Source organism: Quercus lobata, chromosome 9, assembly GCF_001633185.2.
Source record: "Quercus lobata isolate SW786 chromosome 9, ValleyOak3.0 Primary Assembly, whole genome shotgun sequence".
In the NCBI taxonomy this organism is placed as follows: domain Eukaryota; kingdom Viridiplantae; phylum Streptophyta; class Magnoliopsida; order Fagales; family Fagaceae; genus Quercus; species Quercus lobata.
In genome coordinates, this window is record NC_044912.1 from 43,406,820 (window position 1) to 43,432,432 (window position 25,613).

A 25,613-nucleotide genomic window follows, 5' to 3' on the forward strand; every position below is an offset into this window, starting at 1 on the left:
TCTCACTTAGGGTTTGGGATTTGGGAGAATGACACTCCATCCCAAACTTGAACCCCAAAAAAAAAAAAAAAAAAAAAAAAAATCGATGACAGTCCATCCCAAACCTGAATAAAAAAAAAAAAAAAAAATCTCCTCCCTTGAGCTTTGAAGAAACTAATGTTCCCCCTTTTTATTTATATTAATAATGAAATATTTTAAATTTTTATAAGGATCTTTTTACAAAATTTAACTATTGTTAGTAAAAAAATAACTAATAAATTTAGAATAAAAATGTAAAATTTATCAAGCACTAAAACACTTGCAAGTTTGCAACGACAAATCTCTACATACCTTGTTGAAAAAAGAAATAATAATAATATGCAAATTTACACTTAATATTTTAAAATACACATTAATTAAAATTTTAAAATAAAGATTTTTAATTATGAAATAAGATCATTTTAGAAATCTACCCCTTAAGCAAAGGGTACGTTAATTTACAACATTTTTTAATATTAATAAATTTTTCCTTTCAAATTTTATGTGGAGTATCATTTTTCCAAACCTTAAAGGAGGGAGTGTATTTACTCCAATAATTTAACATGTGTTACATGTCTAAAATTTAAGTATTTTTGTCATATGACTCACTAATTTATTAACATTGTCAATTTATTTGTGAAACTCTATTTAAATTTTAAGAAACTCACTAATTATTATGATAATTTCCTTATTTCTTTAATAGACAATTTGATATTTAATTTTATTTAATTAATCAGTACATATATTAAGCTTACAACCCCGTCTAGTGTAAATTGGACTAATGTTATAAACACAAAAATTTTTATAATATTTTTTCCAATAAATAATTTGACAATTTCTTTTATAAATCATCATTAGTACCCACTACTAATATTACTTTTATCATTTATTGTTAACTTACTTTACTACTTTGAGAGTTGAGTCTCTCTCTTTAAGACAATGCCCAAATCATTACCTTTTTTGTACAGGTTGGAAGTTCCATTGAGTATTATTGGAGTCTTTAGTCTCTTTGTTGATAACATTAATCTATTCATACTTGGAACTTACCCCATGGATATGACCTTTGTGGTTTTTATTTTTTGTTGGTGTGAAAATTAGTGCAAATCAAAACTAATTGTGTTAAGTGGAGTTGGGGACTAGGGAGGTGGCAACGGTCAAGCGTGCGTGGCACTACTGTGGTCATCCAAATTCCATAGTCCAGTCCACACAACAACAACAGAAAACACTTTTTCTTAAAGCAGTTAACTTGGCAACAGCTGAGAGTAAGTGCCAAACTTCCACCAACAACTATGGCTTCCTTGGCAAACGTCCCCTACATTCTCGGACCCCCAAATACTCATCACAAACCCCACAACAACATTAATAACAACAACAACTTCAAATCTCTCTGCCACCATCTTCCATTTTATAGGAACATCTGGTGGGTCTCTGCTACCACTGTCACGCCAAAACGAAATTCTTCAACTATCACCTGCTTTGCTGCTAATAAGCCATCCTCATCCACTGAAATCAGGTTCTCTCTCATATTTGTTTTTACTGAATTTAAATTTGGGAGTTATAGCCATGGTTGTTTCTGTTTGTTAGACTCTCAAAATTTATTGGAATATTCATTGTTTTTTCTATGGTGTATGATTGAATATGGATACTTTAGTGTCTAAGTGGCATTCAAATGGACCCTTGTACATGAAAGGTATTAAGGGTTCTTCTATCCTATAATGGGATGCTTTTAATTTGTTGAAGTATGAAATGTATGAGGATTTGGGTATGAGATATATGAGGGAGAGACATAATTACCTTGTATATGATGAGGTAACATAATATATATGTAATTTTGATGAACAAGATTCAAGGGAGGTCATATACTAATTTGAAATTGTGGAGAGTTTTTTTGGATGTGGACTCAGAGAGAATTATTTGTGGAATGATGAAACCGATGGGAGTGTGATTTCTATGTGTTAAGTAGTTAAGAATGTGATACCTGATATTATGTAGATTGTATTAGAATGGATTGCATAAATCTGTGGTACATAGACATGCACTAAGTTCTACATTAGGTGTGTACTAGGTCAAATTGGTCTATATAAGTGATTACAAAGAAGCTCAATTGTGACTAATCCTTTTTAAGGTATTGCCCAGATGATACTAGCGCTTTCCTTGTGACAAGGGATTATAGTAACAATCCATAGTTGATTATCATGGGCAGTGAAAGGTTGAAGCGGGTGTTGTTCATAGAAATTTAACTGGATTGGAGAAGTGGCCTTTTTTGGTCTGTTTTTATTTATTTTTATTTTATTCTGAAATCTGAATACTCAACTAAGTGTTAATTATAATTAATTGGAGGCCTGTCCTCAGTTACCTGTCTAACAGTCACTTCTTCGTCACATCTTATGAATATGGATCCTTTTGATGCATTTTGCAATTGATGCATCTAATTGATTTTAAATGGTTTGTAAGATGATGGTTTGTAGTGCGTAAGCCTAGGATGTCTGCGGAACACCCAAAGATTTGGAATAGTTTTGAGGATAATGAGTTGGATGAGTAATAATAAAGGGAATCAAGAAAATAACATGCTCATAAGAACTTGTAGTTTCTACAGCTAAAATGAGATAGTTGACATCATTTGTTAATTGCTTAAGCGGAGTGACATGCAGCGTTGAAGCATTGTGGTTGGCAAAGAACACAAAAAATAGAAGGGAATGAAGAAAATTAGTTTGGATTATGATTAGTGGAGTTTATGCCAAGGATATGTTACAGTTGTACTCAAAAGAGGTGGAATAATACCCTATTGGATTTCTTCTTTTTATTTCTTGGTTTTCTTTTCTCTTCTATTTTTATCTTGAAAACTTTTATTGGTCTAATACTTTGCTTGGTGAGAATTGAGAATTATTAGATAAGATGTATGAAAGACTAAAAATGGTGAATTAACCTGTTGAGCTGAACTCTATTACCATGTGTTGATGACATCTTGGGAACTTCTATTTCCATTGGACATGAGTAGGGATTCTATTAGAATTTAGTTTTACCTGCCAAGATCTTTGTAGCTTAATTGGCATCTCCTAGTATTTCCAATAGAGACATTCAGAGTTCAGATCCCCCTACCTCTATTGTAACTATTGAATTATTAATAAAAAAAAATATTTTCTCCATTTCAAATCCATTTATCAAGTTGAGTTCAGTCCCCTATATTTTTATGCCCTGATTACCTATACTAATAGAAAGGGAATAACCCTCATTTGGTCTCATCTTTTGAATACTGAAAATAACCTTGGAAAAAATTCCATACTTCATAGAAGATCAAAGATGAAAAACTAAGGTTAAAGTAGTCAAAGAAAAATTCAATAATCCCATTTTTAGTAAACTTCTGTCACTCAACTTCCAACAATGTTCCCCCTACTGTCTCATTTAGTTTCTATTTCCTTCTTTCTTTCATTTTCAGCCTCTCTCTATCCTGTAACTAAATAACTTCTGAATTCTATTTACAGTGTCTTTTATCTCATATGCTTGTAATTGTACTACATTCTCAACTATTTTTAGATAGTTAAAAAAATTCTGCACGCATCATGTGTGCTCTCATCTAATAGTAGAATTAAATTATGATTTGTGAGAATGTGTTGTCTAACCCTTTATTTCCTTGTTAACATGAAGATACTTGCACAAATTTAAGTATGGGTCCCCTTTCTAAATGTTAGTTTACATTCTGGTGTTAATTCAGTTTATCTTTATGTTGAATACTTAATTTTGCACACTAAGATAAGGTTTGTTTACTAATGCATCAGCTTAGGATCTTTACACTTGTACTGATGCAAATGAAATGTTCTTTAACATGGTATTGTGCTGACAAATTGGTCTCGTGTTGCTGCCTGCTCTTAAAATAAGCTTTTCTATGTATAAGCAGCCATAAATTTGATTACATTTCTGTTGTCAGCTCTCTTATTTAATTTATATAACTGGACAATGCATGTTGTCAAAATTATGGGACCTGGTAAGTGGTGCAGATCAGACTACAAGAATAATCATTGTCATCTATATCTTATGTGACTGTTCTCCTAGATTTGACATTCTGCCTAACTGTTAGTTGTAATAGCTGGGACAAACTTTATTCTCCCAATTTGTCATACTTATTTGTCATGAAATTACAGGCCTCATATGCTTTGGCATATCGTACAATGCAACTTTACAGCAATTTTGTGTACTAATTAACTTAATTGTGTGTGGACAGGACATGCTTTTTTAAATAGAAGTAATTAATATACATATTTATTTATATCTTAGAAAATGAGGTTGGTTGCATGTTCAAATATCTTCTCTAACTTGATTTCTTTTTATCCAATGCTTCTGCTATAAGTTTCTCTTTAACATGTGAGGCCTCCTGTAATCATAATTTTATTTGTTCTTCAGTTCTACCGCCAGGATACGGAGTGAAGTTCTTACTCCCTTTCGGTCTGTTCGGATGTTCTTTTATCTTGCTTTCATAGCAAGCGGTGCTCTTGGAGGATTTATAGCAACCACACAATTGATTGCTGCATTAACAAATTCATCAAAAACAGCTGATATCCCTGAGATGTTGAAAGGTCTTGGCATAGACATTGGAGCAGTATCTCTTTTTGCATTCCTTTATTATAGGGAGAACAATGCTAAGAATTTGCAAATGGCTAGGCTCTCAAGAGAGGAAAGCCTTTCAAATCTTAAGCTCCGTGTGGACCAAAAGAGGATTATCCCAGTCAGCTCTTTGAGAGGGATTGCTCGGCTTGTAATTTGTGCTGGCCCTGCATCCTTCATTTTGGAGTCTTTTAGACTAAGTGAACCTTTCACTGAAAGCCTTTTGGACAGAGGGGTGCTTGTAGTACCCTTTCCTACAGATGGCAGTTTGCCTAGTTTTGAAATTGAAGAAAATGAAGAGACAAAGGAGATTACCACCAAAAGAAAGAGACTCTGGCAACTGGCTCCTGTTTATACTTCTGAGTGGTCCAAGTAAGTGACAATGGTCAGTGATCAATGGTTATGTTCGTTTGGATCGAGGTTTTCAAAGAGAAGGATTTGGATTTCAACTTTGTGGAAATTTGTTTCTATTGATGAAATTTATGGATAGATTTGAGCTTTATTAATATGGATTTGAAATGAGGATTAATATTTCATTTCAAATCCAAACCATCACAAGTATTTTTGTTTGAGAAAAATCTCCAAAGCTCAAATCATCATGTTTTGTTTAATATATATCTAGCTGTTTATACTAGCAATTGTTCTTCAAATACCTTCATTTAAAATCCTGAAATCCAAACACAATGAATTTCAAGTTTTTGCTATTTATTCTCTTCTAAGTTTGTTGTTATAAACAATAGGTGGTTAGCTGAACAGAAGAAGCTGGCTGGTGTCCCCTCTGAGTCTCCAGTGTAAGTTTTTCTATCCTGTTACTTCTTCCTTGAATAAGGAAGTTCACATGACACTCTCCTCCCATTATAATGGAATAGAGGATGAGGTCTTGGGACTAAAATCCAATGGTGCATGTCTAACTTACCGATAATGATTAAAAAAAAATTTGGACTAGGAAATTCATTTGTTTAAAATGCATATAGACACACCTTATTCCAGTTCACACCCGGCATAAGAATTCCAACCCGCCCACATTCTTTTCTTATTTTCTAATTTCATTCTTTCTTTTGAATTCAACGAATTTGTGATCAAATACAGCACTTTAAGATCATCATACATCAGTAGACATTTGCAGCAACGAGTTTATTTATGTCCTTCAATCCATATAGTGGGCTGTAAAGTTGTGCTTCTGGGATCTTTGAGAAGTTAACTATAGAATGCTTACATTAAGAAAATTTGTTTAATTGTATTTGTTGTGCAGGTATCTATCACTACGATTGGATGGTCGTGTTCGTGGAAGTGGTGTTGGTTACCCTCCTTGGAATGCTTTTGTTGCACAATTACCACCTGTAAAGGGAATATGGTCAGGCATTCTGGATGGCATGGATGGAAGAGTTCTTTGAAGAATCTGTTTCCATTTATGAAGGTTAATTTCTCTTCAAATTGATTTAATTATGATAGCTCACTTTAGTCCTTGATTCTGATGGAAGTTAAAATGCCTCCTTGTTGAGAACTTGGGATTTTTTGTGGTTATTTATTCATCAATTCTGTATTCTTTTTCCTATGCTCTCCTTGAGTTCTTGTCCATAACATCATTCTGTTAGAATAGGCACTTCCATTCTTGCATTTAACATTTAGGCCGAATTTGTTTCTTGGGAAAGTTCCTTTTTTCTCCTTTGAGAACAATTAGAGATTGATCATTAAAGTCAATGGTGTGCTGTTGCATGTGCTTCTTAGGACATCATGCTGGCTGCAAAAATATAAAATTGGTGGAACTATTTCCTTTCCAGAATGTATGGAAAATATTTCACTTGAACAATGTAAATCTTGACTACGAAAACATATATAGTTTAAGATCCTGTTAAATGTCCCAGCAATCATTCTTTGCTGAACCATGATTGTTCACAACACATCGAACCTTGGGGACCACTAAGGGGATGAATAGGTGAAATTGTGAGTGCCATGGTTAACACGTTTGTGATAAAAAGCCATAAGACTCTTTCTTTATAACTATTTGCTGCAAATTAAAGATAATGATACCAATAGAATGCTCAATATTGAATATTAATTCTTTCCCCACCCATTCTTACAGTGGACCATTAGGTTTGTTATTCACTCAGGCCAACAAATCTTTTTTAATCTTGTGTAACTAGTTCAATATTTCTTGCAGTTTGTTGAATAGATTCTGACATGCTTCCACCATCCAGGCAGAAGCTTTCGGATGTAGGCAACGGTGCCAATCATGGTGAGGAGACATTGGCCATTTCTTCATTTAATTTGTATATTTGGATCCTCTGCCAATTCTCTTGCTCTTCCACTGCAGAATTTTCAAGTTTCTGCCTGCAACCTTATGGTCATACAAGGTTCGACCATTTCATTTTTTGTTTTTGAAAGGCTATATAATGAATCTGTCTTGGCATTGCTTCCATCCAGTTACAGGACAATTTTGTTATGCCTCAATTTTATCATTCACTTTCCTTGTATGTGGTTCATCATTGCATGCGACTCCTACCAAAACTATGTGCCAGGATGGATATTATAATGGACAAACAAATTAGCTACTTTTAGGATTATGTGACCAAGAAGCTTTTTTTCTTCTTAGATCAATATGATTTTTGTGTCTTGGAACATAAACAGCTTTTGTTGAGTCCATACTACTCTTTAAATGCAGTTGTAGTTCCTGTATAGACTCATTCTTTGTTAAGTTACGTCTGTAGTAAGATCTGCAAGGGCTTTTTTTTGCTTACATTACAATGGAAGTAAACCACAGTTTTTATTAACGAAACAATTTGCAATTAATTTAGGGATTACAGCTTTGTCTACACAGGGGGAAAAAAAACAAGGCAGAGAGAGAGAGAGAGAGAGAATGAATAAGAAAGAGAATATTAGAGGCATATTTTCTCAGTTAACACATTTATTTAGTAGGAAAGTTGGGAGCTGTGCCTCGAGATGTGGAAGTTACTAGTTCGAATCTCCCCTTCCTCCTCCTCTTGAGGCCATCAAAATTCTAATGGCAAAGGAACATGTGCGTTTAAAACATATTTGGGAATTCATTGTGAATTCCAAATTATTTTCTCCTCTGAAACTATGACATGGAAAACTCATTTGATGAGCCAGTTTCGTAAACCGCTTGCAGGATAGCTTTGAAATTGCCCTAAAATATAATTTTGTTGCACCATTCAAGATACAAGCCCATAAATTGAACCCAATTCGTACATAGGTACATAAGAATTATTTCCACATTCATTGAATCATTCTTTTTCTTCCCCACCAAACAGGCTTGGCTCTTTGTTTACACCTTACACATTTGACAAGGTTTGCTGTGCAGCATGAATTCTGAGAAGGGTGACACCAAACAGCACTCATCATTCTAATAGGAGTGGGTACGGGGATTTTAGGCTTTGATGGGGTTAAGACTCCATCAAATGTTTTACTTAGTGAATTTGGTGAAATATTCCAATCTAAAAAATGTATGAACAACCAGTTTATGCTTCCTTATTAACCTTTTGTTTATGTTATTTGCCAGGTCTTGATTTATACAAGGAGGATGAACAAGCAACCACATATTAGAATATGAAGGAAGTTCACTAGAATATGAGATGTGTAACAAATGTAACTGTCTAATCATGGCTTCAATATACTTTTTTTTTTTGTATAAAGGTATAACTATGGCTTCAGTATACTTAAACCTGTATAAAAGGAACTTATTTTTTGTTTTCACTTTTTGGAATTTCTTTTCTGTTGCTACTATTGGAGTTTCCTATCACTATATATCTCTCGGGATAAAGGTATTCAAAATGTGCTGTCACTGTGCATAAAGAATTAATGATGGCCTTGATTTTAAAACTGGTTCAAATCACAGCTAGTGTAGTATATGTTATGGACAATATCAATTTGGCTCTTGGCAGCATTTGTCATAACATAATAAGGAAGAAGAAACAAGAAATCACAGAGAGAGTATATATTCGTCACACAGACAAACTAAAGCTAGAGACTAAAATAGTAGGAAAATTACAATTACAATTACAATACCAACCATCACTCATTTAACTTCTTCAATCTCATCCAATGCATAGTTATTTGTAGATACATTTGCATAGTTAACTTTGTTGAATCGGACCACTACTGGGTAGCGAGTCTTTGGGTCCTGTCAAATGGATTTAAAACAAAGAATCAAACACTTTACGTTTCCCAAAAAAAAAAAAAAAACAATTGACATTGGAAGGGAGAGAGAGCACAGACCTGGTCAACAGCTACAACAGATCCAATGCCATTGTACCAGTAGGACTCCCTCCTAAGAATCTTAACCTGCAGAAGGAAAGTACATGAAGAAAAATAATAATAATAACTTGACCAATGCTGTTTAGGCAAAATAAAAAAAAAAAAAAAAAAATTTTGCCCATTATTTTTTTTTCTTGGACCCCAAACTCAAAGAATACTAAATGAAAGTGATATTAGTATATGTTAGTGAAATAGGGTAGATGATTAAGAATTAAGCTAGCAACGATAGAACAGAAAACTGGTAAAATGGAAACCAAAAGCTTTTGACCTCATCTAAAATAATGATCCTTAGGGATCCCTCCTCACCATCTCTCAATTTGTTTGCAAGCATGGAATAAACAAAATGTTATTTAAGAATAAACACTAAACAAGAATGACCCTCTTACTATGGCTATGAATAGATTAATTTTATCAACAAAGAGACTAAAGACTCCAATTATACTCAATGGGCTCCGAACTGCCGTTTTTTTCTTCCCCCTTTTTGGTTAAAATCTCGTGTTTTATTTGATTTGTGTTCTCCTGTGTTTGTGCATAATTACTAGTAAAAACAATTAAAGTGGTTGCAAATAATTTATAGGTTAAAGTTCATGTAATTTGCTATAAAAGTTAAAATCACTAGGAAGGAGCAATTTGCTATCCCACTGAAGAAGTTCATGTAAAGTTCATGCAATTTGCAATTTTTATCAATCAAGTTTTTTAGATAAGGTTGGTTTGGATATATGACGCACTTTCACATTCCAATTTGATTGGCAAAAAACTCATATGAACAGTGAAATGAAACTGAGGATTGGGTACTGACCTTAGTGCCTCTCTTGGGTCCAATTGGTGGAGGCTTAGGCTTAGGAGCTTCACCTTCAACTGGTGCTGTAGTGGTTGCTGGTGGAGCACCCTCCTCCGCTGCCCTTACAACCAGCCTTGATGAATTGTTGTTCTTGAAAGGGAAAGATAACATGTAACTCTTTGCACCTGAAGTTGTGTTGCTTGTAACATTTGGTGTTAGCCCAAACCCAGAAGCAGCTGATGCCATGTTACAGCTTGCCATGTTGTGCCTCTCTCTCTCTCTGTGAAAATTGAATAAAGCTTAAAAATAATCGCGTGAGGAAAAAGGATCAAAGATCGAGAGGATTTGAATGAACTAAAAATTATGTGCTTTCGGGGAGAATTATCTGATCTTTTGAAAGTTGGATAAATCGTTTCCTCCACTAGGGTGCTGCCACCTATACACCATATCCCACTTCTTTGGATAATGTGATTACATGTCATCTTTTAATATCTCGTGGACGCACTCACTGGCAGTTTTTGTCAGCATTGTTCATTTACTTTACGTGTGTATGGCTTAGGCTTATTGTTCATTTCATTCGGGACCGAATGATTTTTTAACCCACATCACAAATTCTTTTTTTTTTTTTTTCCTTTTTTTTTTTTTTTCCTTTGGTAATGCGGCTTGGAAATTCATGTCTTTTGGAATCTAACAATTTGACCACCAAAAGGTTTAGAATACTAATTCAATTCTCATTCAATGCAATAGCCATTGCAATGTGGCATATAAAATAGCTTCAAAGGTCCTAACGAACCGTGGCAAGCTCCTATTAAATATTTTGATCACCTTATACCAAAATGCATTCGACAAAAGCCAATTCATCTCACTACTGCACACTCTTAGTATGGTGGTCACTTTCTAAGTATAAGTATTTGTGAAGTATGTGGGACAAGGGTCGGAGTTCAAGTTTCTAAAAAAGAGCTTCACACACATATACATTTAAATTAGATTAAAGTAGAATTTCTATTTTATATAAAATAATTAAAAAAATAAAAACAAAAAAGGCGAATTCCTCTTAGACAACATCATTTTAGCGCACAAATTCATCTCCATCATCGAAAAGAGAAAGGGCGGCAATTAAGACAAGTTTCACTAAAGTTTGATCTAAGCAAAACCTATGACAAATTAAGCTGATATTTCACCAAAACAGTTCTATTCCAGATGGGTTTTAGTCTATTGTGGATACAATTAGTTATGTAATGTGAATGAGCATCCTCTGTCCCAATTCATATACTACCAATGAAGTTATGACATGAATCTCTTTATTTATTTATATATATATATATATATATATAATTTTTAACACTGCTAGCTAACATCTCTCTTATTGACTAACTGAACTTCGCAATGTTAACGTTACTTTAGTTCGCGAAAGAAGTATAAGAACTAAAAGATGAGATGATGTCTTCAGCAAATGAAAGTAACGTTAACGTTATGAAGTGTAAGGTCTGTTTGGGATCCGCTTATTTTGTTAAAAATGAAAATTTTTTGTTGAAATATTGTATATAAAGATAAAAATTAGTTGAAATAGTATAATGAGACTCATAACTAGTACCAAAAAGTACAGTAGGCTCATGAATTGTAGCAAAAATAAGCTAAATAGTAAAATAAGTTAGCAAAAATAAGTTATCCAAATGCAACCTTAGTCAGCCAATAAGAGAGATGTTAGATAGCAGTGTTAAGAAACTAAAGAGACGTGTGTCATAAGTTCATTAGTGGTACATGAATTGGAACATGATCAATGGGAGATACTCATTCATGCAGTGTGTATGAACTATTTTCTACAATATCAGAGTCAATAGAACCCTATTTGCCTCCTTCTACCCCAATGTGATCTCAAACAGGGTGATCCACTATTCTAATCCTTTATACTAATGTGTTGTCATGTGCATTGATGCACATGGAACAACAAAGGACATTGAGAGGGGTTGCACTTAGCAGGGGGGACCTTCCATTTCCCACCTCCTATTCATAGATGTAGGGATGTGCAGCCAACCCGCCAACCCGCTAAAACCGACCCGACCCAACCCCACCCGCCGGATTGGGTCAGTTTTTAGGACTTGGTGGGTTGGGTTGGGTTACAAATTTTTTTTAATAGCGGGTTGTGTTGGGTTTGGGTCATAAAATTCCAAACCCGACCCGACCCACCCATATATTTAATATATATTTAAAATATATTATATAATTAATAAATTTTTTTAAATAACCAGCTCTTCCTCCTATCCTATATAAAAGCCAATGTTAATGTATATTAGTTTATATATTAATGTATAACTGAGTTGGAATATTAGTTCATATATTAATATATATTTTGTTTATCAACTCAGGTGACAAGTGTAATATATTTTTTTCTACTCAATTTAATAATAATAGTAATAAAAAACAATTGTCCAACCCATGGGTTCAACCCGACCCATGTGGGTTTGGTTGGGTTGAGTTGGACTTATGAGATGGGTTGGGTTGGGTTGAATTTTTTTTTAACCCACCATGGTGGGTTGAGTCAAAAAATCCCCTTAACTCGACCCAATCTGACCCATGCACATCTCTACATAGATGATATTTTTATGATTTCATGTTCTTCAAGAACAAAAATCAAACAGCAAAAAAACTACACAACTCGTTGAATAAAAATTCAACCCACCATGGTGGGTTGAGTCAAAAAATCCCCTTAACCCGACCCAACCTGACCCATGCATATCCCTACATAGGATGATATTTTTATGATTTCATGTTCTTCAAGAACAAAAATCAAACAGCAAAAAAACTACACAACTCGTTGAATTGTTATCGCCATATCTCCAACCTATGGATAAATGGAGCCAAGTCAGCATTAGTTCTCAACCCCAACTACAACAACCAAACATGGGTATATATATATAATATGCTTAACCCTAAACTAACCATACACTAACTACTGGTGGCTTCACATGTAAGTCAAGGTGGTCATAGGACCACCCTTTGCAAAAAAAAAATGTATATATACACTTGTCAAAAAAATATTATAGGTTAAACTAACCTATTGTGACCACCCTAATAAAAATATTGAACACGCTGACTTGAGAATTACAAAAATTTGGATTCAACAAAAATAAGAGTAATGTTACATTTACAACATTTTCACAATAATTTCGCAACAAATCCAATGTTAGTTGTTATTGATTTTAATTTAGGCCCATTACTAATATTATTTTTTTACCAACCAATAACAGTTTTTTACATAAAATTTATTATAAAAATGTTGTGAACATAAGATTACTTCAAAATTAATTCTGTCCCCAAACATAATCCTTAATCCTTTTTTTTTTTTTTTTAAAAAAAAAAGCTTAAATAACAACAAATAAAAACAAAACAAGACCAAACAACAACATATGAACAAATTGTTTAACTAAAAACCTATTTTTTATATATATATATATATATATATATAAAACATAAAAATCTCTAATCATTTAAATTTGTAGCTCGTTTAACCTATATAATAAAAATGATTTCTAATTTCATTTTTTCTTAAAAAATTGTACTAAGAAAAATATTGTGGTTTTGAGTTTTTGATAATGACAACAATTATGCTCTTTTTAACTTAGCAAACGCAACAATTTTACTCAATATTCAAGTTATCGTTTTACTTACTACTCTAAAAAAAATTCCTTGAGACACCATTGACACTAATTATGATTAATAGACTTGTAGTACAAGTAAAATACTTGACTTATACATAAAGTAGAATTAGATTTGGGCTTATACTTTTATCTAATATATCTCTAACAGTCTTCAACATTTTATTTAGTCTTACTTTCCCTCCAGCACCGTACAAAAATCTTCCCATTATTGGAGGGGTCACCGATTGTAGAGAGGCCTGGGGTTTTCAGTTTTGGGTTTTGCCTGAAATGTTAACAGTGGGCTAAAGTTTTATGGGCTTTACTTTGCTTAAGTAAGTTTAATCACTTAGGTGGGCCTATTCAGTGTTGACTCAGTGACATTCAAATCCGGTCCACCTGCTTTCATACTTCAAAGTTCAAGCTAGTATTTTCTAACAGGAAATCAGGGGCACAAAAATTTTACATAACTTGATGTGACAGATTAGTAGTAAATAAAAAAGTGATGTTAGCGGTGAATTCAAATAAAAATCAGTAAAATCCTCCCAATTTAATTGATGTAAAAAAAAAATATACAAATTTTTTGTAGTATTTTTTTTTTTAATAACAGAAAAAGGCCCCGCGAAAGAGGGGGGGGGGGGGGATCACCTAGATAGTGGATGGTGGATGTATTACTCATAAAGTTTGCACTAAGCACTTATGCACGACACATCACAATATGAATGGTGGATGTATTACTCATAAAAATTCCACTAAGTATTTAAGTATTTATGCATGACACATCACAATATGAATAGAACTTTATAGTTTGTCTTTTACCACCAAAAAAAAAAAAAGGCTTTATAGTGTGTCAGAAAGCAATTTAAATAGAAATTTATTGTTCGTGAAAAAGCAATATAAACAGGAAGTTATAACTGGCCACCAAGAAGTTAAGGACCTATTTGGTTTGAGAAAAAATGGTGTATTTTATATTTATTTTTAGTTTTTCGTGAGACCTACCACTAAAAAACTTGTTTGGCTTTGTATTCGTATTTAGTTTTCAATTTCAATATCCAAAAAAATAGGATTTGAATACAAAAACTAAATACAACTTTTTAGTGTTTCCATTTTCTTGAAAATTAGTTCCTAACTTGTGTGATGCACTAGAATAGTTACTGAATGAGTTTCAAGAAGAAGAAAAAAAAAAAAAAACCATTATTTTTGAGTTGAAGTAGTAAGTAAAAGTGCATGAAATTAAAAAAAAAAAAAAAAATTGATATTGAAAGAAATAGCAGAAACTTTTATTAGTTAGGTAGAAGAAAGTAACGTTGTTTTATTTATTAGTTTTTTTGTGGGAAGAAATAAGAGATAGAATGTTGCGTCTTTAGTTTAGTTTGTGTTATATATATATAAGTATATATAAGATAGGTTGTAATATATATACCAAAAAATGTCTATTGATTGAAAGTGTGCTTACGAATGAAAATGTTTTTGTTGACTGAAAAAGTGTCTATTGGCCGAAAAAGTGCATATTGAATGAAAATGTCTCTATAAAATGAAAAGGTGCCTACCAAAAAAATGCTTATTGAAATGTCATAACTCTTCATATTAGATATACCAAAAAAATGCCTTTTAACCGAAAATGCATCTATTGGCCAAAAATGTGTCTATTGACAGAAAAGGTGCCTATCAAACAATGAAAAGTCATCTAAATTCCCAACAGTTTGGGCAGTTCTTTTTTTGTAAGTTGTTTTATTTATTTTGTAAATAGTGAAAATATCCTAAAATTAAGCCACACCAAATTGAAGTAATTGTAAAAACAATATATATATATATATATATATAGATAAAAAAAAAATACTAAATAGAATAACGATGGGGTTAGAGTTGTTGTCGGAGATAAAAGATAGGAAAAAACAAAAAATACTAAATAGAGTCACGTTGGGTTAGAGTTGTTGTTGGAGTAGAAGTTATAAATAAATAAATAACACATATTTTATTAAGACTATTGGGAGATAGTTGGAATGGTATTTACATATGAGAAATGATATCTCCACAATATTTTCACAACAAATTTTATGTGGCAAGTTGTTATAGGTTATTATTGGTAGGGTAAAAAAGTAATTTCAGTGATAGATTCAAATTAGAACCAATAACAACTAACAAACTATGTACAAAGTGCTTAGGGGTCTAGGGGGGAAAGGGTTCAAGCTGCAGGATTAGCAGCATGCTATAATTATCTCTTTAAAAAAAATTAAAAAAAAAAAACTATGATTTGTTGTAAAAATATTGTGAAATTAATGTGGACGTAACATCTTTCTTTACATACACTTTGCTAGGAAGTTTCTCTCTAATTGTCCCTTCGTCTCTCTCTCCCCTATCTTTTCCATTTTTTTAATTTTTCTTTTCTTTTCCCTACAATAAGATCATTCACTATCTTCCTTCGCATCTTCTTCTGTCAAACACTATTAAAGTTGAAAAAAAGAGAGGGAGAGGCTGGATTTGGTGGAGATTGGACCTATAAAATTGAAAAATGGAAAACGTTGACTGAGAGAGAGATGCATCATATCGTGAAATTGAGGTTCTATTTTTTTGGCCTTTTTATTTTATTATTATGTATTTTCTTTTCTCTGTGCAATTATATTTCATTCTCTCCCACTCTCTTTAAATCAGGATTTATTGGGTTGAGACTTGAATCGAAATTATATATGAACAATCAAAAAAATACATAAAGTTACAAAAATATGGTACCTGTATCCAGTGAAATAATATGGTTTTTTAAAGAGAAAGTAAACTTTTGTTAGTACAGTGTGGTTAACGAAATTTAAATTTGCATAAAGTTACAAAAAATAAAAAATATGGTACCTTAGGCTTCGTTTGGGAGGAGGTAATGGAATGGAATAGAATGGAATAAAATGAATATTTTTAGAATATTCTTCCCTCCTCTTGTTTGGGAGTTTTAACAGAGGGAATGAAATGTCCATTCCCTTGTTTGGGAGTTTAAGTGGGAGGGAATGGAATGGATAGGAGGGAATGCTCATTCCTCTCTTTTCCCTCAAAACCTCAAATTTTTGTTCCCCTCAAAATTGGAAGGAATGGGAGGGAATGAATTCAGGTTTAATGAAATTTTTGTTAAAATCCCTAAAATACCCCTTTAATATCAGCCTTTTTTTTCTCATTCAGCCGTAAGAAAAATAAAGCTATAATTCTTGCACAATATTGTCCGTCCTCTACAAAGTGAAGCTGCTGCCACTGGTCTTTTTTTTTTTTTTTGTCTGCTACAATTTTCAAATATTGCTCAAACCAAGTATGTCTATCTTTTTCTTTTTCTTTTCAGTTGTTTGCTAGTCTTTTTTTTTCTTTTTTTTTTTTTAATTTTAATTTTTATGAACTGTTTGCTAGTGATTCATGAGAGTGATATATAGTGTTTTCGTACACCTAAAAACCAAGACAACTACATTCTGTACAACTAAAAACCTTGAAAGTGAAAAGAAACAAAAACTGCTGTTATCTGTACAACTAAAAAAAAAAAAATTGTATTTAGAAATTTGAAAGTGAGAATTGCTGGAAAACTGCTGTAGAACTGCTGTGAATTTGAAACTGAGAACCGTTGGAGAACTCAAATTTGCTTTTTACTCTGTTTCCTCTTTGATTTTTCTGTTATTTACAAAGCAAGTGGTGTGTTACACTTGCAGTTTTAAGTCAACCATCCAATTAGTTAATAGCTCCAAGACTTCACCACGTGTATGGTTAAGAGGAAATGTCTACAAAAGCTAGTGTACAAGTTCAGACAAAAGACAGGTGTGTGGTTAAGAAAAAAACAAGATTAAAAAAAAAAATTTAAATGAGAAGAAACTAGAAAGTAATGCACTATTGCGGAAAATCATACACTGAGTTAGCATAAAAATTTATTTTTTTACTATTAATGCTGAACATGAAAATGATTCAGCCTAGGACCGAGTAACATGATTCTGCCCAAATTCAAATCAAGGCATTTCATTGAATATATTCTTAGCCAAAAATAATTCAAACAAATTTATTGCCCACTACTTATTCATGAAATCACAATAAAATTCTTGCAATGCAAATAACAAAACCAATATCAGACCAAGATAGTTCCCTTTTCTATCCATCAATCTATGTTATAATCTATCAACGTCAATTCCCTTTCTGTCTAAACAAAATATATACATAATATATTTTATGCATTTGTTTACAACTTATTAAGATGTTAAAGCTAGTGTACAAGGACAGGTGTGTGGTTAAGAAAAAAACAAGAGTAAAAAAAATTTAAAATGAGAAGAAAGTAAAATGAAAAGTATTTTAATTAAAATAATAGTAGTTTAGAACTTTAATAAGTTGGAGTAGATTATTTTTAATATAAATTTTTTTATGCCACTTTGTGATATATACTTTATACCACTTTGTCTGCTACTATTAAAGTATTTGACATATTACTCCTCAAAAAAAATATGAAACCCCTCTTTCTCTTTGCTGCCATGGCTGTGAATCTAGTGTTATTGTGGGATGTCTGCAAGACAATAGTGGTGAAAGAATCATTATTAGTTGCATTGGGAACTTTGATGGCATGAGCATAAAGTACCCAATGCTACTAATAATGATTGAGACATATGAAGATGAAAGGTTATAAACATTAAATGATACTATTTTTTTAGAACATGTGCCCATAATTTTCTAAGTTAGACTAATAACATAACTATTTTTTCATGCCATTATCTTCATCTGTTAAATTATTGATTAGCGTGATACAATCTATTCACCTTGACAAAACAATATTGTAATTCAATAATCTAACACAAACCCAATTGTGGCTAACTAGTTTCACGTCATCCACTAAATACTAAGCATTTCAAAGCAATTATAAGTTCTCATTGATTATTTTTTATGTTCTTTAAAATGAGGGGTATAATAGTAATGTTATTATAAAATGATTCCATTCCATTTCTTCCAATGTCACTCCCAAACGGTGTTACTTACTTTCCATTCCATTCCTTTATTTTATAACATCCAAACAAGATTTTTAAATTACATTCCATTCCATTCCATTCCTTTATAAACTCCCAAACGGACCCTAAGTATAGTGATTGTATGGCACCAATCAATTAAATTTAAATTTTAATAATTTTTTTAAATGGGAGCGGGACTGCTTTGGGAATGTCAAAGTGATATTAAGCCGAAAGAGAAAGGACTTAAAGGGGGCCAAAAAATTAGCCATGAGAACTGGAAATAATCAGCATGTCTGTGTGTTGCAAAAGGAGATAGCCGAGTTGATTGATAAAGAAAATAGATTGCTAAATTTGGGGACAGAAGCTCAAAATTTTTTCACAGCCATGCGTCTTAGAGGAAGAGGAAAAATTTGATCAAAAAACTGAAAGATCCAATGGCCAAGTGATGGACACCAATGAGGATATAGCTGAATGCCTAGTGCACTACTACCAAGACCTTCTTCAGTCAAACAACTAGCAATTCTGTTCAGTGGCTACAAATTCCATTCAGAATGTTATTACCGAGGAAATGAATTCCATGCTCTCATCTAAATTTACTCTTTTTGAGGTAAAGCAAGCTATCAACCAAATGGCCCTACTAAAGGCTCCCAGACCTGATGGTATGCCTCCTCTCTTTTATCAGCATTATTGGAACTTAATTGGACATGATATCTCTAACTCTGTGTTACATACCTTAATTCTGCTACTTTACCTGATCACCTCAATCACACTTTTATTACTCTCATTCCAAAAAAGAAAAATCCTGAATTTGCCTCTGAATTTAGACCGATTAGTTTGTGCAATGTTTTGTATAAAATTTTCTCAAAAGTGTTAGCTAATAGACTTAAGAAAATTTTGCCTAATATTATTACTGAAAATCAGAGTGCTTTCACAAAAAGTCGCCTTATTTCTGACAATATTCTGGTAGCTTTTGAATCTTTACATAGTATGCAAAAGCACACAGGGAAGGATGAGTATATGGCCATCAAGCTTGACATGAGCAAAGCACATGACAAAGTGGAGTGGGATTATCTGTCTTCAGTTATGGAAAAGATGGGCTTCAATGAGCATTGGATTTGCCTTATGATGTTATGCGTCAAAACTGTGACATATTCCATATTGGTTAATGGGGAACCCAAAGGCATGATCACTCCAACAAGAGGCATTAGACAAGGAGACCCACTCTCACCTTTCCTATTCTTGCTTTGCACCGAGGGTCTTAATGGGTTGATCAACCAAGCCTCTCAACAGGGTCAAATCAAGGGCTACTCTCTTTGTAGAAACAGTCCACGACTAACTCATCTTTTGTTTGCAGATGATAGCTTGTTGTTTTGCAACGCCACCATAAAGGAGTGGCAAAGAGTTCTAGACATATTGGAAGTTTATGGGAGAGGTTCAGGCCAACAGATTAACCAAAACAAGACAACAATCTTCTTCAGTAAATCTACTAGTGATGACATCAGAAATCAGATAAAGTTGGCACTGGGGGTTTCAGAAATTGTTCAATATGAGAGATACTTGGGTTTACCATCACTGGTGGGCAGAAACAAAAAAGCAAGCTTCAACTATATAAAAGAGCGAGTCTAGAAAAAACTATAGGGATGGAACGAGAAACTCCTCTCACAAGCTGGAAGGGAAATCTTAATCAAAGCAGTTGTCCAAGCTATTCCTACCTACACTATGAGTTGTTTCAAACTTCCTTTGGGTCTTTGCTCAGAAATTGAGACTTTGATATGAAGATTTTGGTGGGGTCAGAAAGGTGAAAGGAGGAAAGTTCACTGGGTGAAATGGGAAACACTTTGCCTCCTAAAAAAGGAAGGAGGTATGGGATTCAAGGATCTAGCTAACTTCAAAAATGCTCTCTTGGCTAAGCAAGCTTGGAGATTACTTCATAATAAGGACTCCCTCTTCTATAAAGTCTTTAAAATGAAGTTTTTTCCAAATTGTAGTATTTGGGAGGCTCAAGAATCTAGCATCGGTTCACATGCTTGGAATAGCATCTTAAAGGGAAGAGATGTTTTTCTCAAGGGTGCAAGATGGAGGATTGGTTGTGGAGAGGACGTTATTATATGGAATGATGCATGGTTACCATCTTTAGAGCATCCAAGAGTCTTATCTGATATCGTTCCAGGCTTTGAAGATGGGAGAGTTTCTGACCTCATCAATCCACTCACAAGAACATGGGACTTACATTTAGTGCATATATTATTGTCACCGGATGAAGCTGCTTTGGTTCTCAGCATCCCTTTGAGCCGCACTCTTGTGGAGGACAAGATCATTTGGCCCTTCACCCCCTCAAGTAAGTATACTGTAAACTCGGGTTCAAAATTTCTAACTAAGTTCAATTCTGTGCAGGTTCCTACAGCCAACCAGCAGCGGTAAAGTGGCATTTGGAATCAGATTTGGGGGCTTAACGTCCCTAATAAAGTGTGACATTTCATGTGGAGAGTGTGCAAGGAAGCTGTACCAGCAAAGCATAACTTAATGAGGAGGAAGATTTTAGTGGAAGACAAATGTGAGCAATGTGGTGTGGAGTTTGAAACGGCACTTCATGCAGTATGGGAATGTGCCATGCTTGATGAAATATGGGAGGCCGTTCCAGGTTTTGATGATCGGAGACAATATGAAATCTCAAGCACTAAAGACCTGATTAGTGTGTTTCATGAGAAAAGGAAAAAACTGTAACTAATGGCCATGGTGATGTGGACAATTTGGTATCGACGCAACCAGCTACGAGTCAGTTCAAATGATTTTCCCAGATCACAGGTCCTCTAACAAGCTACTCAAGCTTTGGCTACCTTCCAACAAAGCCAACAATCCCTTAATCAGCCTTCAGCAATGCCGCGACCTCAGCCTCGTGCATAGTGGAGCCATTTTTTCAGAGTTAGGTAAGGCTGGACTGGGAGTGGTCGTTCATGATAGTCAAGGAAATATGATTGCCTCGTTGTCAGAACAAGCCCCTCTGCCATTCTCATCAGATATTGTGGAAGCCATGGTAGCATCATAGGCGTTGGCCTTTGCATAAGAACTGGGTATTACAGAATTTGTTCTTGAAGGAGATTCGGAAGTAGTGATTAACTCCCTTCGAAGCAAAGAAGCCTCGTTCTCTTCATTTGGCCACCTTTTGGAGTCAGCAAAATCCATGCTTGGTTCAAGTACTTGCATTATTTTCTCCCATGTACGTAGAAGTGGTAATAAAATAGTTCATAACTTAGCTAGACATGCAAGAAATGTCAGAGGTTTGTCAATGTGAGTGGAGGATGTTCCACCACACTTAGTTGATGTACTCTTTGCCGAACCTAGCTAATTTTATAATAGCAGTAGTATTCATTCTCAAAAAAAAAAAAAAAAACCATAATTTTTAAACCTAACTTATATTATAGTTTATGATATAGATGAATAAGCAAGACTTAGGTACAATATTTTGGTACTATTCCTTAAGTTTCTCTTTTAAGATTTTGTCATGTGGATTTTTTCTCATGAGTAATGCTAAAGATACAAACTTTTTTATAAATTATTAATGTGGTGAGTGGTTATTAGTAAATGAAAAAGTAATGTTAATAGTGGGTCTAAATACAAACCAATGAAAAGTTTGTCACATCAACAGTTTATAAAAATGTTATAAAATAGTTTGTACATGTAACAGTACTCTTTTCTCAAAAAATGAAAATATATTTTTTAGTTAGTTAACCACGTTAAATTTTAAGTAGAGAACCAAAAGTACATTATCTAATCTATTGTATCTAGCCAACAGGGCCTTGGCTGAGTGGGTAAGGCTCGGGCGCTTCGTGCACTACACCTAGGTTCAAGTCCCGCTGTCCGCAGGTTTCCGTTGGTGGGCATCCTAGGTGGGAGTTAACCCTCCCACACGTCGGTTAATCCCGGCGGCGCCCTGTCCGGGGGTGTAATACAACCATAAATCCCCCATTTTTCTTTAACCAAAAAAAAAAAAAAAAAAATCTATTGTATCTAAATTTTGTAATATAGCAATTTTTTTTTTAAATCAAATATATTGATCTCACTATTACTGACTTGTCATATCAAAGAAATCTCTCTCTTTCTTTCTGTCTGTCTCTCGTGTCTCAGACTCTCTTTCTTTCTCTTTCTTTCTCTTCAGCCCTCTTCTCTCTCTGATTGGCGTGGGAAAGGGGAAATCGGCGATGGGTGGCGGTGGTGGCTTCGCCGCGAAGGGCACAACCTCTCTCTCTCTCTCTTTCTCTTCTGCATCCTACTCTCTCCGTGACTCTGTCTCGCTCTCTCTTTCTCTCTCTAGCAGATCGGCGTGTGAAAGGGTAGATCGACAAGAATGGGTGGTCAATCGGCGTGCCAAGGTGGCGGTGTTCATCAACGAGGTGTTGGTGGTTGTCGGCGTGCATGTGTCGCCCTCTCTCTCTCTCTCTTGATCGGACCCATGGTCGATGCTCACTCTCAGTTCAATGGATCTCACTATTTCTTGAGCAAAATCAGATAAAACCATGGCTGATGCTCCAATTGCCAGCGGATTCCTTCTGGGTGTAATGTTTGCTTTGGGGTTTGTTTGTTTGTGGGTTAGTTTGATTGAAATGTTTATGGTGGATGTTTGGTTTTAAGGCATATATGATAGAGGATTTGAGGTGTTTAGGGGTGAGTTTACCAAAGTTTGTTTAGGGGTTGAGTTTATTGAAATCTGATCTTGGATTCATGGTAGTGTGTTGTTTGTTTTAGCTATATCTGCTTTGATTGGGGCTAGTATGTAGGAGATTAGTGGTTTTTAGCGGGTGTGAATCCTGTGATAACTGCCAAACAATAAATGAGAAAAATATTTGAGCGGAGTATAGTAGGAGCATTGGGAAATTTCAATTCTATTCTATTTTACTATTTTGAAAAGTCACTTTATCATTATACCATACCATTTTATAATATCTCCAACATCCTAAAATTCTATTTTTATTAAAATATTATTTTTTAATCTTTCTTTATTATTTCTTTCCAACTGTCACTTTTTTTAAGACTTGGCATGATTCGTCACATTTTTTTTCCTTTCTTTCTCCCTCAACCTCTAGCATTGGTTCAAAACACAGAGCCACACACACGCAGACCCATGATACATCTATCAACCTATCCAAACCCATCACCACACACACAGAGCCACACACACATAAACACAAACCATCAAACCATCAACAGAGCCACACATACAAAAACCATCAAACCAGTTGGAGCCAACAACGGCTACCACACCCACCACCCAAGCCACTGATTAGAAACCCATGCCGCCGATTTGAAACCCAGGCCGCTGAAAATACCCAGAAAAATGCCATCATTGTCGTGAGAAACGCTATCACCGATCAGCAAACGCCATCACTGCCACGCCTTTGTCAGACCCTGCTTTGGCCAACAGCGAGTCAGAGAGCGAGAGAAGGTAGATGAGAAAACAGAAACCAAAACCAAAACCAAAACCAAACCAAAACTAAAGCAACGCCATCGGAGCAAACCCATTCAAAAAAAATCATCACTGGAGCCACCATCAGAGCTACTGATGATGAACCCAACCGATCCACCCACCGATCAACAGATCCACCGCTTCCAACCCACCGATCAACTGATCCAAACCACCATCAACCGATCTGAGCCCACCGATCCAAACCCAGCTCATTGATCCACGCTGATCCAACCTCCAAAATCCAAAACCCAGCACCGGTGCAAGTTTTGAACGAGAGAGATGTGAGAGAGGGTGTGAGGAGGGAGGAGTTGTGACTTGTGACTTGTGAGAGACAGAGAGAGGAAGTGAGAGTCAGAATGAGAGAGGATAGTTGAGAGAATAAAATATTTTTTTTGGTTTTACAATTGTGCTACAGTGCAATTCTAAAGGTAGAATTGCACTAGTATTGCAAAAAAATTTGCAATACTTGAGTTTAGAATTTTTTGATGCAGAGACATTTGGGGCTGCAAATGCCAAATTCTCCTTACATTTGGCATTTACATTCCCCAATGCTAATGCAATGGAGTATAGTAAATGAGTTCAAAAAAAAAAGAAAATAGAAAATGAATACAACCACAAACCAAACAAGTCCTAATCTTTCTTCTCTATTCCTACTCGCAGAATGTGTAAAGTGTAATTGTCGTCAAATTCCTTTTAACTAAAAATAAAATAAAATTGTCATCAAATTTCTACTAAATTACTTCTCTCCAAAGAAATAAGAAGTTTTCAAAAAAAAGAAAAAAGCAAGATAAGGTGTACACAAAACTTTATACTAGTTACCATGAACTTTCTCCTTTGTGTCTTCTTAATGGAAAGTAAATTCATCCCATATGCAACGCTTAAAAGAACTTAAAAAAGCAATGTCAAGAGCAAAGGCATTCAAGAATACCTACTTACACATGTTAGATTAAGAGTTTTGTAGTTCAATTAGTTGACATTTCTTGTTGTTTTTAATGAAAACATTAATGATTCAAATCTTCTCTTTCATTGTAACTATTAAATTATTTAAAATAAATAAATAAATAACCATTCTGGATAAAAAGGATAAAAGATAAGGTTGAAATCATTGTTGAGAGCATTGCCTAAGAACAAGAACAAATACTATAAAATAAAAAGTTGTTCTATATATTAGAACTGTATCAAGAAGTGTTGTTGCAAGAGGTTTTTAGAGCTCCACAATAAGCAATTCTCCAAATTCTCCAAATTTGTAAGTTATTACTTTCCTTGCACATCCATGTATCCTACTTCCCTCTTTGAAATAAAATATCCACAACAAAGTAATTTTTTCTCTTCTAATTAATTTTCCTTCTAATTTTTTACTTCATTTAAAAATTTTAATGGAATGTACCCTACTTAGTGGTTCAAGATTTATCCAGATATATATGCTACGATTTATTCCTTTGAAACAGACGGTGGCTATTAGGGTCATTACTAGAGTAACAACACTTGTTAGAAATATGTGGTCAAATAATTAAATTTATCATATTCTAACAACTTAAACTTTTGAAAAATTTAGCAATTTAACATAATATTAGAGTAAGAGGTCCTAAGGAATGGCCACTAGCATACCCTGTTTTAGCCAAAAGAATAAAAGTCTTTGTGTGCCTCTTGTTATTTATATTATTATTTTTTTAACAATTTGATAACTTTCGGTTTTCCTAAGTTCAATCTATGTCTCCTCTACTCTAACTTAAACTTATGTAATTTAACAACACTAATTAAGTTGAAATCACAATAGTCTATTTGCTGGACACACTTAAGTTGACATATTAAAGTTAAAAAAACAAAAGGGCGTATGGAGACTGATCCCCTCATGCTTGATATGGTTCCTATAGCTAAAGAGACATGGTAGTTAGTTTGAA

At 34.0% G+C, this 25,613-nt stretch overlaps 2 protein-coding genes across 13 annotated transcripts; one reads left to right on the forward strand and one right to left on the reverse strand.

Annotated features, from left to right (window-relative positions):
• Positions 1 to 1,246: 1,246 nt before the first annotated feature.
• On the forward strand, positions 1,247 to 8,598 carry LOC115962068 (protein LOW PSII ACCUMULATION 1, chloroplastic). 12 transcript variants are annotated; one of them, XR_004085337.1, is made up of 8 exons: positions 1,247 to 1,531; positions 4,417 to 4,989; positions 5,358 to 5,408; positions 5,870 to 6,034; positions 6,816 to 6,853; positions 6,932 to 6,971; positions 7,887 to 8,017; positions 8,135 to 8,598. XR_004085337.1 is itself a non-coding variant. In XM_031080944.1 (5 exons), exons 1-4 carry the CDS (start codon positions 1,308 to 1,310, stop codon positions 6,009 to 6,011), a joined length of 990 nt encoding a protein of 329 aa, XP_030936804.1. In that variant the 5' UTR covers positions 1,247 to 1,307; the 3' UTR covers positions 6,012 to 6,034; positions 6,779 to 7,295. The 12 variants fall into 12 exon arrangements, 2 of the variants coding, with proteins under 2 accessions (XP_030936804.1, XP_030936803.1); XR_004085338.1 differs by having other exon boundaries at positions 7,937 to 8,017; XR_004085333.1 differs by having other exon boundaries at positions 6,816 to 6,971.
• Positions 8,443 to 22,512, reverse strand: LOC115962073 (photosystem I reaction center subunit IV A, chloroplastic). The gene is made up of 4 exons (XM_031080948.1): positions 22,489 to 22,512; positions 9,689 to 9,950; positions 8,851 to 8,916; positions 8,443 to 8,755 (listed from the first exon to the last, which is right to left on the reverse strand). Exons 2-4 carry the CDS (start codon positions 9,929 to 9,931, stop codon positions 8,651 to 8,653), a joined length of 414 nt encoding a protein of 137 aa, XP_030936808.1. The 5' UTR covers positions 9,932 to 9,950; positions 22,489 to 22,512; the 3' UTR covers positions 8,443 to 8,650.
• Positions 22,513 to 25,613: the final 3,101 nt, after the last annotated feature.